Raw genomic sequence first — 19,533 nt, 5'->3', positions numbered from 1 at the left:
TGAAGCAAGGGGCGGCGGGGAGAAGCGATCTTCTCCCCGCAGCCCCAGGTCCGGGGACAGCGGGAAGCGCTTCCCGCTGCCCCCGGACCTCTTTTGAAGCAAGGGGCTGCGGGGAGATCGCTTCTCCCCACCGCCCCTTGCTTCAAAAGAGGTCCGGGGACAGCGATCTCCCCGCAGCCCCTTGCTTCAAAAGAGGTCCGGGGGCAGCGCGATTTAATTGATTTTCAATGCATTCCTATGGGAAACCGTGCATCGCAAGACGAAAAACTCGCAAGACGAAGAGACTTGCGGAACGAATTAATTTCGTCTTGCGAGGCACCACTGTACACATAATTCCTTTTGCATGAAGAGATTAATCTGTTAACCATATTCCTTCAGACAACCCATGCCCCATACTAACTATTTTAGGTCTTCCTCTACGATAAGAGATCTAGACAGGTTGCCTGGTGTGCCTTTTCTGAAGTACTATTTGGCTCTGTGGAGGCTAACTTCACTCCTCGTAGTGACGGTAGATAAACCAACCATCTTTACCCTCCTTTCAGTGGCAAAGTCAGCATTTTGTAGTTCATGATCAATTTGCATGAAATACCGTACATAAAGGAATTAAGTTCGACTACTTTCATAATGGCAAACAGCCTTTTAAGGGAGGAGGAAAGGAGAATGGAATTTTGGACTTAAATTGTTCCATGGCAGTTGGGACAAACTGTTAGAAGGAAAGGCAAGCCATCCACCCCCAACTGTTTGGACAGTAGCAACATAATTCCTCGAGGGGTGATAAGACTCTCTACAGCGGCGAGTTAAAATGAAACCTTGGTGGGAAGTCACCTGCAAAGCCTATGACAATGTGAGTACTATGCATTTTAACTTAACGTTACCAGCAATTTGTTCTAATAGCTAGTGCTTGAACACAAGGATGGAGAACCTGCACACTTCCCATTAGCATGGCCAACCAAGTTCAGCATGGGGGGAGACAGAGGTTTCCCCATCCTTCCTTCAGCCTCATGGCTCCTTTATGGTAGTTTTGGCGTCTGTGTTAGCTAGCTGTTTCTGTAAGCTGCTGGCCCTCTGCTAGAACCTCAGGGCAACTATTCTCAGCCTGGTGCCCTTCAGATATTTCGCTCCCAGGCAGCATGGATTAAGTGTTGTAGTCCAAAATATCTGGAGGGAACAAAGTTGGGGGAAGGCTGAGTCAGGTTATTATAAAAGTAATGGCAAGTGGGTGTGCATGAGTGGGATAATGATTATTCTCCAACCCAGTTTAATCCAATAAGCAACCTCACAAGTGTAAGGAAAAGAGTGTTGGAGACGGCAAGGTCTCTTTGTGTGTGCAAAGGTGGAGTCGGGCTAACCCCGATGGTTAGAGAATTCTCCTCTTGCTCCAAGTACAGTGGATGTGTTGATTAGATACACATTGCAACCCGTCCCGAAGGGCAGTAGAGAATGGTTCAGAGGGTGAAGTAGGCCGCAAAAGGGATCAAAAGCTCAGAACAAGATTATGGACATGGCTGACGTCTCTACTGTCACTGCAAACCACTTCAGGGTCTGGATAACTGGAGCTGACAATTCCAAAAAGAAATCTAGCAGGATCCATTATATTGAAGGAAGGTATCAACAATATGATACAAATGTAGTCAAACCACCACTGGGACGTCCCTTGGATGATTTCTTCACTGCTGGGAGAATCCATTACATGAATCCAAGGAACATTTTTTTTAAAAAACTAACCTCCTCATACTTTCATAAACAAGCTGTGAATGTTGATTGTTGCTTGTCTCTGTAAAGCAGATCCCTCCTATTGTTACTGCAATTCAGAAGCCTGAAGCAGAAAACAGCATATGTTCTTTGCTAATTTTGGAGGAGCTGCTGCAGTTTCCAATGTAAGCCAACCAATGCTTTTCACCAAGAAATGAGGTGTTGTACTGCTGGCACCGATAAAGGATGGAGCAGTGCGCACGATAGCATTTTCTCCATTTCATCATAGGATAAGATAGCTAAATTAACCAGTACCTCAGAGATCCTGCTTCTCTGCTTGTTCTAGTTCTCAGTGCTCACTTCCACTGGATTCCAAAATAAGCAAAGAGAGATTCAGATTCACTGTAACAGGGAAACTGCTCTTCAAAGGCTGCATAATATTGAAGCATGCATATTTTAGGGCTCTACCATCCCACTGCACTTGATTGCATTCGAAGGAGAGTTGAGACTTGCTCCATTACTGCAACTGTTTCCTGCAATTAGCACCTGGATTTGCTCATTTCCTCCTCTTCCTTCACCCTACCAGTTTTGGATTAAACTGTCAGCCATTATGATAGGGGATCTATAAATTCTACATTGTCTAAAATACTGTTAGGCACTTAATTAGCAACAGTGGCAATAACTGGAAATTTTGAAATCCATGTAAATATATGTGCAGGACAATCTCTGCATAGAATTAAATCCTATAATCTTCAATAGGACTTCTAGAGATGCATGCTTAGAACTGCAGACTTAAGAACAAGACATATAGGTGCTTTATAGGAAATGGTGTGTAAACACACTAAAACTAGTTTTGATATTCAGCACCCAGCTACATACACTTTTTGCTCTAGTTCAATTAGAAGTCAATGCCTTGCCCTCTAAAGCACTGTTTTCTTTGCTCGTGTGTAGGTCGGAAACTAAAATTAGCTTTGTTGAAACTTAGTAAATAACCCCCATAAGAACTATATTCAATTAGCTACCTTAACCTGTTACCTTGCACATAAATACAGTGGCTGCATTTGCATGCAACACTATAGATCAGTGGTTCCCAATTAGCTAAGTACTGTGGCCCTCCAGTTTTTAAAAAGCCAAGCCATGGACCCCCTACTTTAGAAAACTTTTTTATCTCTATGGTAGTTTTTGTTATGTGAATGGTGCCACGGAACCCCTGGGTGGGTTACATAGACCCTTTGTGGTCAGCAGACCACCCACTGGGAACCACTGCTATAGATTATCATTATGATGAACTCCAGCAGCTCTGCGCTTCTTGTACTCCTCCTTGTTTCTTCCTCTGGTGTTACCTTGAAGGGTTCAGAAGCTTTTGCTTCCATTTTGACCTTACCATAGCTTGTCATGGCATCTGAAACCCGACAAATTGTTGTTAGTCTTAATTATGATTAGTAGAAACAAGCTACCTCCAAAACATAGTTTTCAACAATGCTTTGTTTCCACAAACCAGTAAAGATTAACTATAGTTAAAGTGTTGCATCAAAACCGTCAACTGCAGTGAAAGCTTCTGAACTCCTCCTTGCAGCTGGTTTGGAGTCATTGAGTTTTGTCCTTACAACACTAAAATATAGTTTACTGTTCTGCGCAAAATGGTCCAAAGTTTTTGGTTTTTATTTAGTCCAGGGCTTCAGTCCACAAACTAGGCAAAGCTGAGTATATGATTTAATAGTAATGTACAGAAGAAACCTGAACTTCTGTTCTTCCATCATTTCCTGTACGACTTAAGAGAGGCATGACAATATGGAAGCTTGACTTAATACCAAGATGCAATACAGGGAGTTAGTGTTGATGCAGATAGGTACCTTGTTCTTCAATGCATAAAGAGCAAATAGAGATTGCTGCCCTTGCTATCAACCTAGGACCTCAGTTTAGCTGGTGTGGTATAAACCAATGTTGTTTAGGATTAAACTGATGAGAAAAGAACAAAATTTAACTATGGTCAGTAAACTTTTGGAGGGGGGACGACACCCCCCCCATACCTACATTTCTATGGGAGAAAAAGGAAACCACCTCCCCCCCCCACAACTGCTTTTAACAGCTGCATGGTAGGCAGACAAGTGGAAAATATTAAATTTTTCCAAGTACTGAGGTGTAGTGATTTGGGAACTGGGGAGGGTGGGGTGGGGAGGTGATTGCACTTCCCATCTTATAACACTTATTAGCACTGTACCTTTATGTTGAAAGAGAGTTACTCAGGTTCCCTTACTTCCCTACTGAATAGCTCCCTCTCTTTTCTTTTAAAAAAATGAATAGATGTCAGACGGGACTTCAACACTTCCTTTAGGAGCACTCTTCCCTTTACAATCACTACAGGAACCAATAGCCCTTCTCATTAAGAAATACATAGCTCTGCTTACTCAGAGTATCAGTTAGCTATCCTTTAAGAGTAATTTCACCATAAAGGCTTGCAGGTCAGCACAAGCTCATCTGCATGATTTTGCATCATTTGCTGGAAAACTTACACCAATTGTCTTAAATCCACCAGATTCTTAAGAGTCAAGAAGCATTTCCCCCCTATTTTTGAGGAAACTCAAACCTTCATTTTTTGCACAATAGAATATGGGTTGTAGTTTGAAATGCAACCCAATGTCATATATCAACCTAGTTATGTTTCATAAGAAAGGACAAATATTGACACAATGTTTAAGCGTGCCATGTATATAGCTACTGATAAAAACTAGGGACACAAATGCTGTAAATGCTCAAAGAAATTTATCCAAGACCACAGTGTTAAAGAAATATCTTATTGTCTTTGAGGAGTGTATACCAGCCTGCCATCCTATAAACAAATTTATCACAGCTCCAGATGTTCCACAACAGATAACTTAGGATTCATTGAATATAAATCATGAACCATGTGAATACAGCTTGCTACATAGCTTAGTTTAGATAAGTACTTTGATTAATGCAAGTCTCATGTGGATTATGAGGATGAGTATTTGTGAAGTTGAGGCTCCAATCTATCCACTTTAAGAGGTAGTCCCACTGAGTACAGTGAGATTTACCATTGAGTAAGGATGCTTCAAATCATACTGCAGAGCTAGCTTAATGGATGTGACCATTAAGTGACAAGGTTCAATTTTAGGTGACTCTCCTTATAGCTAAGAGTCACAACTTAATCATTGGGGGGGGGGTGTGATATAAAGACAAATGACAATATTTTAGTTATGCTAAACAGAAACAATATTTGCATTGGCGTTATCACCTTAAATCACATCTCAATTTAAAATGGATATAACAAAGACTTGTGAGAGAAAGCATCTTTTTTTTTTAAAAAAGGAACAGTCTTTTCCAGAATATGTTTGGTAAAAGTGCTTAACAAGCAAGTCTTTTTATATTAAGAATGTGATAGGCTCTGGGAAATAGAATTTTTAAGGTGTTAAGAAATAAGATATGATTGCCTAGTGTAAATATATTCTTGCCTTGATTATTTAACTGAATAAAATGCACACTGTGGGACTACAACCTTCAACAACTAGTGCAAGTACTTGTTATTTAAAATATAAAGCACATATAATGACCCAAATTCTAAGAGAAACCCATACTGCTGAAGCATACAGTTCCTATGTAAACTTACCTGGGAGTAAACCCCATGGAACGCAGTGGGGTTTCCTTCTGAGTAAAGATACATGGCTTACACTAGGAAGCTTGAAGTTCTTTATTAACAAAAACTAATGTCTATACTATACAAGACCAAAATGCCAGAAAGCAAGCTGCAACAGTCTACTCCTGAGAAAAAAGCCGAAACCACATAGGAAAGCAACAACCATTGCATAAAAGGATAGTAAGCAGAAGGGAGAAGTAGATGTGTTAGTAAAACAGTTAATTGTGGGTACGAATTAGCACTGGGGAAATGACCACAGTGGCTTTGTTTCATAACTACCTTTTAAATTCTACTATAAATAAGTCTGTGGCAAAATCACAGTATCTGCATTCTAACAAAGTTAATGTTAACATTGGTACAAATTAAGAGTATACAATTAGGCAGTGTTCCAGTTGAGCGTTTATTTTTCATAAATATTACCAAATCAAGTACGTAGTTTAATTTGTGCTGCTCACTAAGGCACTTTGATCGCACAAAGCGAAATGAAAAAGCGTTACGATGAGGTTGGGGTTTTTTTTCCAGAATCAGGACAATGCATTGCAAACCACAGCAGCCTCAACGCATCACTTTTAAGCCTTTTCAAAATAATTTCCGCAGGCTAGAGGTGCTAAATAATCTAACCATTAAAACAAGCGATTCAAGTTTAGTTTTTTTTAATCCCTTTAAAAAAAGAGCTTGCTAAAAACAAAACATCTTCGTAGGGAAAAAAAAGCCACTGATAACCAGACCAAACACGAGATCCCTTACATAAACGTAGATGTACCTTGCAGGGTTGCCAGCACTGCAACTCGGAAGAGAGCATCAGTTTTAACAAGGCGAGATACTTTCAGAAAGGCACAATTGCAAAAAGGAAGCACGAGAGTTATGCATTCCCAGACGTGACGCGCGTTAAAAGTCTTACAACTCTGCCCATCCTTCGCTTGGGGAAGAAGTGCTGGTTTGCTAGAACAAAAAGAGAGAGGGGGGGACTAAGGAAAAAAAAGTTACAGGGCCCTGTTGTAGTTAAAAAAAGAATAATCTGTGGAGGAAAGCCGAGGAAGGGGACGGGGCTGAGAGCGAGGCGGCGGCGGCGGCGGCGGCGGCGGCGAGAGAATCCCCTCCTCCTCCGGCTCCTCCATCGCGCTGTGGCGACCGGCGCTCCAGTCCCACCCCGGGGTGGAGACCTGCGTCGCGGCGGCGGCGGCGGAAGGGGAGGAGGCGAACGCTCGCGAGGTCTGAGGGAAATCCGAACTGCGGAGAAAATGGCCCCAATTCAAAAAAATAAAAAATTACAGAAAGAGAGAGAGAGAAAAGAGCAGCCAATCCAGTAAGGCCAAAAAGCAGCGAGGAGCCGCAGCGAAGACCGGCGGAGCAGCAGCTCCCCGCCCCGCGCCCTCAAGCCCTGCGGGCGGCAGCTGCTGCTGCTTTTTGCTGCCTCGCCGACTCCGCCCGCTTCCGGCTCTCGCGTCAACAAGGCTCGTCTCGGGGGGGGGGGAGCGAGGGAGAGGCGAAGTCCTTGCCCCCCCCCCGCTCCCTCACACACTCTCTCTTTCAACGCGTTGACCCGGCCGCCGCCTTCTGCTCCGCGCGGCCCCCCTTCAGCCGAGCCCGTCTCTCTCTCTCTCTCTCTCTCTCTCTCTCTCTCTCCCCGCTGCTGTGACAGCTCCACGGGCACAAAATGGGGCTGCTCTTTTCCGTGGGCGCCGCCATTTTGTGAAGAGCTGAGCGGCCGTTGTTGGTGCTGTGGTGGCGCCGCCGCCGCCTCCTCGATTCTAAGGCCGCCCTGTAAACGGCTCCCGGGGCCTTGAGTGCGGTGGCGGGATGGTATCGACCCCCTCCAGGGAATCCCCCAGCGGACGGTTGCGTAAGGGACCGTGCGCAAATTGCGGCGCTCTGGCAGCGGAGCCCGGCTACGCAGTTTGAGTATCCTTGCCGCCGCTGCTCCCGCCGCCGCAGTATACAGTACGCGCAAGGAACTGAAGCGAGGGAACTGACTCACCTCTGCCAAGTTACCAGGCGCTTGTGGGAGGGAGACCCCTAGTTTTTGAGTCATTCGAGGACTGTTTACAACTCTCCCTCCTGAGTGGAGGACGAGAAAAAAGCCTTATGTTCCCACAAGGCGCTTGAACGCACGCTCGCCTGGTGCTGCATTTGTTTTTCTGGAGCGACAGCAACAGCTATTTCTGCGGATGCTATTAACTTGGAAAGAGCAAAATAAGCAACGGCGATCAAAGTTTGCATGCATCCCTTCGGATTAGGGTGCTTCTGGGGGTGAGATTTGCAGAACTTCTCCTCCTCCCCCCTCAAAGAAACGGCTGTAGAAGGGCAGGAGGTTTAAAATGTTGAGAAATAATCCCAAACCAGGGGATTTTGCCCTCTTCTCAATAATGAATATGACCTGGAGGGCAGGTTTTACCAACCGTCTTAATACATCTCTATCTCTCTGTTTTCAAGATGAAACTGCAATCCAGCTGAAAGAAAAACATAATCTTAGATTTTAATTTCCTGAAGCAATTTAGTACACGGCATAAAGGGAATATAGATTTCCTTGACCGGCTCACTGGAGACCATAATGTGTAATCGATTTTTAAACAGAACTCTCCTAACTTTAGTTACCAGATCTCAGATTTGATAACATGATGATACAGGGCTGGGGGTCAGTTCACTGCAGGAGAGGGAAAAGTGCCCTTTGCCCCATAAGTCTCAAATAATCTAGAATCTTGCTTATTCTAAGGGGGAGAGAAAGTGTTCACCTACATTACAATTTTTAAATGTCAGTGACATTTTTTTAAAAAATCAAGCACTCATCTAGAGTATAATTTATTTTATGGGCCTAACTGAAAAAGAGCTGTGATTGAGAAATATTCCCAAGTATTTCAAAGAGTTTATCTGAAGTTCCATTTACATCTGTTGAAGATGGGTGAAATCATGTGTTACTCTGTGGGAACAAAAAAATCCATTTGATTTCCACACATAATTCCAGCTCTGAGTTGGGTTGCGATTACAAAATTATTTACTGGGTATTATTGCTACTAAATTTTTAACAAGGACTATCACATACAGTACTACATTCTTTGGCATGCCTAGTAAGCAAGCCCTACTGAACTCACTGGAATTTACCCCAATATATGGATTGCAAACTAAGGAAAGCAAACTTTGGATGTGGGGATCACATAAGCTTATTCTGGAAATCAAGAAGGGCTTGTTTTATTAATACGTGGTGTGATTAGCACTTCAGTGGTGTGCTTAAATTAATCAAGTTACCAGAAATGATCAGAAGCTTTTCTTTGGACGTGCATTTTAATACATAGTATGGAGCACCAGCATACAATGCCCCACTTCAAGCTGCAACTCTACATACATATTGGGAGTAAACAATGGGGTTTAACTTCTGAGTCGATACATATTGCGTTGTACTGCAGCAAGTCTTATGAAGTATATGGATACATAATATGGTGAAATGTTCTACCCTCTTGCTTGCCTTGTCCAGGTCTCACACACCTTGAGCTCACCCTCCCCCCCCCCACATTCTTACCTATTGTATGCATAAGATCACATCCTTCTCCCTTCCCCCTAACAACTATAATCTCTCATAGCACTTTTGTGTTTCTTACACATTCATTCTTGTGCTACTTGATTTGCAGTCTGGGCTTGCAATAGTCAAGGAAAACAAAACCGCCATTCACTTTTACAGGCCTCTAGGTTTCACAATCCATATTTTGGATCAGGGGCCTTTAATAGTTTAACTGCATTATTACCTATAAGATTTGCAAAATGAGTGGGCTGGTATGTCATACCCCACTGGTATGTCATATTATTGGTTTAAAAAACACCAAATAAGTAATATATATGGTGTAAATTTATAAAACTGTGTGCTGCATACGCAATGTGGCCAGGTGTAACTTATAGCCCAAGTTTCCTCAGTAAGTACATTTTCCCTGCCTATATGATATTCCCTGATAATTACAGCTGCACTTGCTCATTGTACAATAATAAAACTTCATGTAGTGCATTTCAGGATTTCAGAGTGTGTTACAGTTTATTCCATTGAGCCTTGCAACACCCCTGCAGGGTAGGCCAATATTATTACCCGCCCCCCCCCCCGGTTGCACACGGCCTCAGGCTGAGAGAATAAAGACTTGCCTGATAGTGAACTCATGGCTGAGATGGAATTTGAACTAGGAAGATCACCCAGCTTTGCCATGGTTAGACAAGTTTCATATATTTTGAAGCCGATTATAATTATTTTAAATATAAAACCTTTGTATTATTAGTGAATCTTCAGAAGTCATGTGCTACAGAAAACTTTATAGATTTTTTTTAAAGATCACCCTGAACTACAGAGGTTAGGAACTCTCATAAAATTACTTTAGGCCATGCGTAATGTGATACTAGGAAATAATGTGTTCACATGTAAAAACATATGGTATCCAAAAATATGCGGGATCTCCCAGTTTTGATGTAGAAAGGTTTTCAAAGTTAAAAATGCACTGGTGATTATTTCCTTTTCCTTTTGAAAGATACAGTTGGTGTGTTTATATACAAAACACGCAAGTCCCTCCCTCCTCCTATTCTTTTATCTCCTCCGCTTAACCTGGAAAGTACTTCCATCTTTCTAAAGTTTGGGAAGAATGGAACATTTTCCCCCTGCCCCTAACCCTGGAACAACCGGTAGTAGCCGCTTCCAACCCCTTCCTTGCCCCCCCCCTCCTCCAGCCTTTTCTCTTTCCGCCCGGCTTTGTGTGTGTGAAGTTTGCGGCACATTGCAGATGAGCCCTTAGCCGCGAGAGAAGCCTATTGTTCCCCGCCAGGAACTGCTCGCTGGCAGTGCTGCCTTTTGCCATTTCGGAGCTGCCTTTTGCAGTGCCTCGGCCGGCCTGCGGGGTGCGCTGTGTCGCGATCTCGCCCAGGCAAGCAGCACGGCGGCCTCAGATCTTTTTGTCTGAGAGAGGAGAGAAGTGAATCCCGCTGCCGCCGCCGCCGCCGCCACCACCGCCGCCGCCGCTGTACAGTGTGTGTGTGTATGTATGTGTGTGCGAGAGAGAGGGAGAGGGGAGATCTCATGGAGCCGCGTCTGTAATACACACACGCACACACACACTGTCAGTCCCTCACTCCAGCCTCCCCAACCCCCACCCTACCACAACACTAACCCAATTCATTGTGTGATCCAGCAGCACCATGTTGAGTCTCATGTGCAGGCTGGATCGGCTGGGTTCGTGGTGCTGAGAGAGGCAGGCAAGGCAGCGGCGGCGGCAAGAATTGCCGAGCGGTGGCCCCTCTCTCCCTCGCCGTGTGGAGACAGGACTCGTAATTGCCACTCTCTCCGGGCTCCCTTATTCCTTTTAAACTTTTTCTCCCTTTCTCTCTTCTCGAAACAAGTCCCTCTCCATGGCTGATCCCCGGCCGAGCACAGGAGGAACCCGGGTCTCTTGAAAAAAAGGCGAGGAGGAGCCGCGGATTGTTGTTGTTTTTCTCTTGGATTTTTTTTCTCCCCTCCCTCCACTTAAGGAGACAACCCCCCCCCCCGACCTCCTTTTTTTTTTTTTTTTTAAATCCGGGGGGCCGACATGGCAAATTCGACCGGGAAAAACCAACCCGACCATCGGAGAAAAGGACTGGCTTTCCTGGACGAGCTGCGGCAGTTTCACCACAGCAGAGGGTGAGCGAGAAGGAAAATGGGGAGATGGAAGGGGATGGTGGCGGCGGGGGGAGGCTGTGCGAAGCGGCCGATTTTAACTTCCAGCCCCTTCCCTGAAGGACGAGGCGGCCCCCCGCCAGGGCAGGGAAGGGGGGCCGACTTGACAAGTTGTTTTTGTGGCGCTCTCCCCTCTCTCGGCAGGTCTCCTTTCAAGAAGATCCCCGTGGTGGGTGGGAAGGAGCTGGACCTGCACGCTCTCTACACCCGAGTCACCACTTTAGGCGGATTCGGGAAGGTGAGTGGAAGTTTTAATTCGCTTTCTCCTCCCCCAACTCTCTCGCCGCCCTCGGGGGGCCCGGCGGCGGGCTGGGGGGGTCGGCGCCCGTCTTTCCCTCAAGCCGGGCTGGGAAGGGGGGGAAGGGGAAGGAGGAAGCAGGCAAGGCAGGTTGGTGCCTCGGCCTTGTCGGCGGAGAGCTGGAGCCCGGGGTGTGGGGGGGGGGGTTGCCGCTTTTCCCAGGGTCCCCCCCTCTAGATATTTATTTTGGGGGGGCTGCTATCACCCCACGTCTCCTGGAGGGCAGGAGAGAGCGGGCAAGGCGGCGTGTGTGAGGCAGTTTCTTCCGCTTGCGGGTTGTGTGTGTGTGTGTGTGTGGTGTTTCTCCCTCGCGCGCACAGAGAGAGAGAGGAGACTCTGAGTGCAGTTTTAGTGCAACTCAAAATTAGCGGGCATGTTTAACATCGATAATCGGCACGGAGCTCGGGCTCGGAGATGATCCCGGCGGCCGTGGGGGGGACCAGGCGCTGCCCCGCCAGCCCTTGCCGGAGAGGAATAACAAAAGGGGCAGCCAAGACGGTGTGTAATCAAATAGCCATCTTTAGGCTTCAAGGCTAGGGACAGAAAATGTAGGCCTCAAAAGAAAGGCCTCTGTGTGTCGCGGGAGCTGGCGGGCGGGCTCGGCGGGACGGGGCCCCGGCACCCCTGGGCCGGCGGGGGCGGCCCCCCATCCCGACTCGGCCTGGCTCCTTTTCAACTTCTTGGGGTTTTGTTTTTTTTAACGGGCCGCGGGAGGATTTAAAAGCAAGGCGGCCGGAGAGACTCCCGATTGGTTATTGTCCAGGCAGCGAGGACAAAAACAAACCTCTCCACACCGAAATACAAAAAAACCCACAACCCCACAGAAGCCTTTTCTCGCTCCCCAATAAAATAAATGTTGTAAAATGCGAGGGGAGGAGCGAGATGGGATCGCCACGGTTGCCTGTCAGGGCGAAATAGGGATCCCAGATCCGATGGAAACAAATCCAGAGATCTTTCTCACATTTCTTGGGTTTTTCATGGCAGCCCTTTTTTCTGAGGGTGGCGAGCGACGACGTTGTGCATGTGTGTGGTTTTTGTGCATCTCAGTTTGTTGTTTTTGACAGGTATCTGAGAAGAATCAGTGGGGAGAAATTGTAGAAGAGTTTAACTTTCCCAGAAGTTGTTCTAACGCTGCCTTCGCTTTAAAACAGTATTACTTGCGGTAAGTGTTGATAAGGACTTCTGCAGCAGTGGTGTGGAACATTTTGCTCTTTTTAGGGTGTGAAAAATACGCAGTATCTTCTCCTTCATTAAGACATTTCTTTTTTAAAATTGCTGTTGTGTCTCTTGCCAGTTGAAAGTGCCTTTTGCTTTTGTTAAAGGCTATGTTGTTTCTGGATTTGCATTATTTTTTATTTACTTCTGCCTGATGCCCTGTGTGTACAAATAGTAGTTGTAGGAAGCTTTTTATTGGTTATTTAACACTGATATCACAGTAAGGCTGGCTATAAGAAGCAAATTAATTTTAGTTTTAGCAACTCAATGTTTAATTGCAAAATAATTAAGTGACATTGCTTGTCTGTTTTTTAAGATGGAATGTTGTTTTACAATTATGTATTTTAAAATAAATGGTAGATGTATACATTCTTTGTCATCAAAGACTGCTATTGCTGAAGGTATGCTTTGGATTACATATAAATATGGGAGGGGGCTGCATTTTTGAAATGTTGGTTCTATTAAGGGATTTCTGAAGTATGCTGTTGCTGTTACTTGATTTCCCCTCCCCCCAATCTTTAGCAATTTTAATTGATAAATGGTTTCATGTAGTATTTACTTGAAGTTCTATATTTTATAATGGAATTGTAGTAATTGTAATATGATGTTGCCTTTCAAATAATACAAATATATATAGCCCATGTTTGTAGATGTTTGTGTCAAGGAATCTATGTGAAGTTTTGTTATTTTATTTTAAACAAGTTTAATATTTTGAGTTTATAATTTAAACTTAAGATGCAAATATTTTCATTTTTCTGTTAGTGTAGGTACAGTCTGCTCTGTTTTGTGACAGGCAAGTTTTAATAATTTTAAAATCTAACTGTAGGGGATTTAGCACTCTGAATTAAGAAATGTAATTTTTGCAGGTGCACTTTCCATTGGTTGTCCTAGATTGACTTCCAGTTTAAAGCTGTAGAGTCACAGCAACAGTGTAGAAGTGGTTATTGAGTTACAAGGAAGTCTGGAAATCCTTAGGCAGAATCAGTTGGAATAGAAAGTTGCTGTATGCATGTTTGTGATGGCATATGCTTTTGTTAAAATTTGACTATAACAAGAAATCTCTTGTTTACAAGTGCGTATGTGCACCCTTAATTTGTATCTTCACTTCTAAAGGTTTTGGATAAGGATATATTGATATTTTTAAGGATGTTTTGGGGTTTGTTAAAGATACTAAGTACTGGAAAAAGCTAATAGAGATACACTTAATCAAAAAACATAGTACATGCTTCTCTTGAGATTTCACTGTAATTCTCCCATATTACTCAAGTTTCAAATGAAACTGCAGCCAAAGTGTGGCACAGAGTTAATTCCTATTAGGAATACAGTCCTATACCCAGATCCCCACTGGGACTTATTTTTGAGCAGGCATGTATAAGATTCCATTGTAACTCATGTGTTAGATCATGTAATCTCTTTATTCCTGATATTCATTTCAGCAGACCCACACCTGGACATACTTAAAAATCTAGTTTTGTATTGTTTTTGCTTTTAGGGGGCCCTTGTTAAAATACATATGTGCCACTGCTGCACTAGGAAATGACTGTGATCTCTTTGTGGTGTTTTTTTTGCTAACATATTGGCAAAAATAAACTTTATCTGCTGATGACTGTATAATAAGCTCATAAGCATCAATAATTATTGTTTTTGAATTTATGCAGTCATTTTCATAATACTTCAGAACTTTTTTTAAAAAAAGAGAATTTGAAGAATTTTTATTTTCTCAATGAGTATAGTATGAGCATCCTATGATTGATAACAATTATTCATTATAATTGAACTTTGTAAGGGTGATTGATCTGGCTTTTAAAGTCTCCAGACCTACCTTTTACCTATAAAGAATTACCTTCCTAACTTTGGCCCCAGATCACTTACGTTGTGATTTTTTTCATGTTATGACTTTGCCTTGTAGGGATGTATAAATCTTTTTTCAATCATGATATGTGGACATACACTGGTTTGTAACTGCAGATTTTCATCTAGAGCACTGGTCTTTGTTTTATTAACATATTCATGAGGGGGCAGATATTAGCCCATTCTTGAACCAATGTCAACATTATCAAACCCTTCCCCCACCCCCGCACCAGCCCAAATGTTTCCTTGCTTTTTTCTTGTTCATGATTTGAGCATGTTTGAAGTATCCTTCCAGACAGAATGATTTTGCAAGTTCCAGGTATACTGAATTGATGTGCTTCACACCTGTAAGCCACAAGGGGACTAGTCCTCAGGGTGGGTGTTGCTAGTCCAGACAGACTAGTATGATCAGTGCAGGAGAGTGAGTTCAAGTACGTGACTGCAATAGTGGCTATGCTGCTAATGGGTCTGTGTTTTGCTGAGGAACCTTTTCACATCTGCTGGTTGAATAGCCATCTGCCATGGATGCTTTAGCTGAAGATTCCTGCATTGCAGAGGGGTGGGCTAGATAACCATTGGGGTCCCTTCCAGCTCTACAATTCTGTGATCACACTGTATTTGTGTTTCATGTTGCAGTCACTGAAAAATGTAGTATCTGCAACAACAAAAATGTTGTGAGCCCTCAAGTGGGTCTTAAAGCAGAAATTGGTGTGATCATTGACAATTATCTATGTGAAGGTATTCACAAACACATGGCCTTATGGACATTGTGGTAACAGAAGCATAGATTTTGGCATTTCTAGTTGTTTAGAGTGAAATGGGAATAGAAGACTTTGGTTTACATGTGGTGCAGGTCTCCCTAAGGAGGTGCAGGCAGTTGTCCAGGGAGTGTGATGGAGGCAGAAAATGAAGACATTAAAATAAAAATGGAGAAGCTTGAAGAAAATAATAATTGGAAGAGATAAATCTCCTTTTTCAGATACTGAATAGGAAAATTTCTTTAAAATTGTTCTTAGTATCCATCAAACACTGATCTAATCATTTAAGTAAGGTGGATTGAGTCCTATGTGCAATAATCTTGTTTAATAATTTGCTTTTAAATGCTTCACTGTTTTTTAAAATGCCGAATTAGTGTTATTTATGTAAGATTGGTAATACAGCCAGTGTATAAATAAACCCAACAGGTATCAGTTAGTGATACCTGTTGGGTTTCTATATGGGAAGCCCATGTTAAAATTTCTTCTCCCTATGGAGAAAATTGGTTGGCACTAAGCAAGGCGTTTCACGTTAGCCAAACCTAGCCTAACCTTTTAATTTATTTTACTTCTCCTTATTTCATCCTCACAACAACCCTGAGAAATGATGACTAGCCCAAGGTCACCCAGTGAGCATCATGGCTGACTGGATATTCAAACCCTAGTCTCCTAGGTCATAGTTCAGTACTCTAACCATTGTACCACACTCACCCTCTAATAGACATTCTCTCAAAACAGTCCTTTGAGGTAGATTCTGCTCTGAGCTTTTTGGAGAAGGGGCAGAATATAGCAAACAGTAGAATAAATGTTGGCTTGGCTTACTAATCAGCCGTTTAAAAAGTAGCTACCAGTGTCTTCCCCTGTATTCTCTGGCATGCAAAGGGTCTTGAGAGACTGGTACAGTATTTCATCTGTGCAGGGTATGGTGAAAGTAGAAACATAGAATTTTAGAGCTGTCCAGAGTGGCTGGGACAACCTAGTAAGAAGGGCAGGGTACAAATATATTATTATTATTATTGTTGTTGTTATTATTGTTATTATTACTGGAGGTGAAGGGACCACAAGGGTCAACTAAGACACCATGAGTCTCTCCCTCTGCTTGGAAGGGACTCCTGCTGTTCTTATCTGCTCAGAACCTACAGTGGAGCAGGGATGTGTTTGGTGCTGGATTCCCACTTTGTCAGAGGGCTGACAGAGGGCTTGGGGATCTTTCTCCTTGTGAGCTGGCAAGTGAATTTGTGGATGCCTCTGAAGAAATAATGGAAAGATGGCTGACATCTTTATTCTGATATAACAACAACATCTAACTTACTGTTTCCGTCCTGAAATTATCCCTGTGAGGATCTGTAAACCTGTGTAAATGACTTCTGGGGAATCGCTGTTCACAACTTAAGAAGGCATTTACTTGTCACTTTTCTATTCATCTTGTACATTTATGTGGGCACCCAGTCTCAGACAGTCAGCTGGTGCTAAAGCAATACACAAAGTTAATAGATGCCCAGATAGTTGTTTATATGACTTGACCACTGTATTCTGTGCTCTAGTAACTTCCAGATAGGATTACTAGAATGCACCCTATGTGGGGCTACCCTTGAAGGCAACTCAGAACCTTCAACTGTTCCAAAATGCAAGAGCCAGATTATTGGCTGGGCTACTATTTACAGCTCCCATAACTCCTGTTTAAAAGAGCTGCACTGGTTGCTGGTTTGTTTCTGGACCTGACCCAAGCTACTCATTGTTTAAAGCAAGAACTTAGGCCCCAAATATTTGGAAGGCTTTCTACTTCCCTACATACCCTCTCAGATGTTAAGATGAGGGAGTCCTCTTGGTAGTTGTATGAGCCTCAGAAGTTCAGGGAGAGGTAATCTTAATGAGGCATTATCTGTGGCAGTCCCTAAGCTGTAGATTTTACTTCTGAGCAGAAAAGTCTAACAGAGCACAGTTTTTAAAGGTGGTATAAAAACCCAGCATTTCAAAAGCATTAACTTTCATGGCCTAAAGTCCTCTTCATCATATACATACAGGGACTGAATAATAGCATAGATGTAAGGGTGGTTGTTTGTGTTTTAAAAGGAAACACCTCAGTGGAAATTACATTTTTAAGTGATGCACCTTAGTGTTTTCCTTGATACTATACAGGGAAGAAGAAATCCATGGTAGCTGTTGAGACACTGGTTTACACAATTACTATTTTCTCTGTCCATCCAGATTAATGAGTTTTAGGACAGCCACTTTGTGATTTGTAGAGTGGCATTCATAGGAATCCTAGATGCTATAGACTGCATTGTTAGCAGTGTTCTCATTTTAAGAAAAAGATTTATCTGGTTTGTTGCATTGGTGCCTATGGCCTGGTTTGTACATAACAGTGATTCATGGTTTGTTTAGGAAACCACATATTAACCACACATAGTCCCACAGACAGTGAAACAAACCCAGCTTTGTTTGATTTCCAACTATTCTTGTTTTGTTCCTTTGTAACGGCACTCACTCCCAGTGGTCTAAACTACTGAGCTTCTTGGACTTGCTGGTCCGGAAGGTTGGCAGTTCGAATCTGCACAATGGGGTAAGTTCCCGTTGCTCTGTCCCAGTTCCTGCCAACCTAGCAGTTCAAAAGCATACCAGTGTGAGTACCGCTGCAGTGGGAAGGTAAGCAGTGTTTCTGTGTGCTCTGGCACTCGTCACGGTCTCCTGCCGCGCTAGAAGTGATTTAGTCATGCTGGCTACATGACCCGGAAAGCTGTCTGTGGACAAATGCCGGCTTCCTCAGACTGAAGCAAGACAAGCGCCGCACCCCATAGTCATCTTTGTAGCTTTGGTGGGCATCTGGGGTAGGATGTCCAAACCATAATTAAGGAAGGGTGTCAGATTCACATGTAATGCCAAGCCATAGTTAAAACAAACTAAAAGTTCCTTAGCCAACAACAAACCATGACTTCAGATTCTTGTTTGTTGGCAGTAATTAAACCATAGTTTGTGCATGGTTTAGATGATCCACCAAACCATGGATAGGGTTATGTGTGAAGCAGGAATTTCCATTCATTCATTCATTAAACAGATCCTTACAGACAGTCAACTGAATGTAGATAATGCACTGTCGGTGTAACTGGTGCCATGGAAGTAGGTGTTAGTGGTCGGTTAGTTTCTGTATAAGCTCGTATTCAGATGTCTTTTGTACTATATCCAGGGTGTGTTGTATGGAATAGATGGTAAAGGCAAAGGCACTGTGGTCTAATCCACCAAGCCTCTTGGACTTGCTGTGGAATTGATGAAGCAGAACTTGACTGTAGGGTGGCAGTAGGTGTTATTTTGGTGATATCTCTGAAACAGTTCCTCACTATTTGTCCAAATGATTAAAACATAATTAGTGTATCTGAGGTATGCCACTGGGTTAATTGCTAGTTAAAACACATATTACACAGTCTGCTATGAAGATGTTGGTATATGTTGTTGCACATGTGCCCATTGTGGTACTGTGGGTTTGGAGGGATGGGTATCTCAACTTGAAACAATAGTATGTAAAGAGGATGATATGTGAATGTTCTGGGGTGATGTTGACTGTATTTCTTTGTCAGGGAAGGTAGTCATGATATGCCAGAGCCCATCGTCATTGTGATGTTTGTATATAATAATTCTATTTCCACAGTTGCTGAGACGGTTTCCTGTGGAAGTTGTCTAATAGAGTTAAGTTTGTTAAGGAAGTCTGTGGTGTCTTTAAAAAGCTTGTTTTGGCACCTGTTATGAAAACCAGACTTTCACTAGGGTTTATGGATTTTTTCGCCTTATTACAAAACCTGTTGAAGGAAATTAAGGGGTGACTTTTTAAAGTGATGCTGTTGAGGCATTTACTAGCAGCATTTACTAACAATACAGAAAGAACTGCTCTTAAATACTTGTCATCCTTCAGTCCATCTCAGCATCTGACAAAGCTGGCTTTACCAGGCAATCAAGCTGGCTGCCAGGTTACCCCATATAAAGTCAGTGTAGTATGTAGTGTAGCCAGAATCCTATACAGTACAAAGTTAAAAACAACCCACAGGAAGACAAACTGCAGTAACAAGCTCTCAGTAACTAACAAACAACAGCTTTGAGAAAGTGAATGCTTTCACTAAAGAACATTGGCAATGGAGTCAGTTGTGGAAGCAGGTAAATGGCTATGGTTGCCAACCTTCTTACTCCAGTAGGGCTACTATGCTTATAATAATAAGCAGAAGAGTAACAAGTAGCATTTACCTATTGCTGCCTCCCTTTGCTGTGTATGGTTTCAACTGTTACATAAACATCTGTCAAACATCTTGCAAAGTTGTCCAGCTAGAACATGAAGGCTGGCAATTGTTGGTCTTGCAGTAGGCTTCACTAGTTGTCTTTATGACACTGGAAATTGGGAACACCC

At 43.2% G+C, this 19,533-nt stretch overlaps 1 protein-coding gene and 1 long non-coding RNA gene across 5 annotated transcripts in view; one reads left to right on the top strand and one right to left on the bottom strand.

Moving 5' to 3' along the window:
* The first annotated feature begins 329 nt into the window (after positions 1 to 329).
* Positions 330 to 19,533, top strand: part of ARID2 (AT-rich interaction domain 2) — a 118,159-nt gene continuing 98,955 nt past the window's right edge. For 2 of the 3 annotated variants that reach the window (XM_081022250.1, XM_081022248.1), the window contains exons 1-4: positions 330 to 844; positions 10,709 to 10,988; positions 11,169 to 11,262; positions 12,387 to 12,484. In XM_081022250.1, the coding sequence (XP_080878376.1) occupies positions 10,897 to 10,988; positions 11,169 to 11,262; positions 12,387 to 12,484 (284 nt within the window). In that variant the 5' untranslated portion in view covers positions 330 to 844; positions 10,709 to 10,896. Of the gene's footprint in view, positions 845 to 10,708; positions 10,989 to 11,168; positions 11,263 to 11,640; positions 11,821 to 12,386; positions 12,485 to 19,533 lie in introns of those variants that run through there. The other variant, XM_081022249.1, reaches the window with a different exon arrangement.
* Positions 2,841 to 6,858, bottom strand: LOC308486075. 2 transcript variants are annotated; one of them, XR_013990918.1, is made up of 2 exons: positions 6,111 to 6,858; positions 2,841 to 5,358 (listed from the first exon to the last, which is right to left on the bottom strand). It is a non-coding gene; the product is annotated as an uncharacterized lncRNA (long non-coding RNA). The 2 variants fall into 2 exon arrangements; XR_013990919.1 differs by having other exon boundaries at positions 2,841 to 3,094.

This window comes from Podarcis pityusensis (genome assembly GCF_964106645.2).
Source record: "Podarcis pityusensis genome assembly, chromosome: 10".
In the NCBI taxonomy this organism is placed as follows: domain Eukaryota; kingdom Metazoa; phylum Chordata; class Lepidosauria; order Squamata; family Lacertidae; genus Podarcis; species Podarcis pityusensis.
Note: the sequence above shows the minus strand (reverse complement) of the source record. Positions and strands in the feature narration are given on the sequence as shown.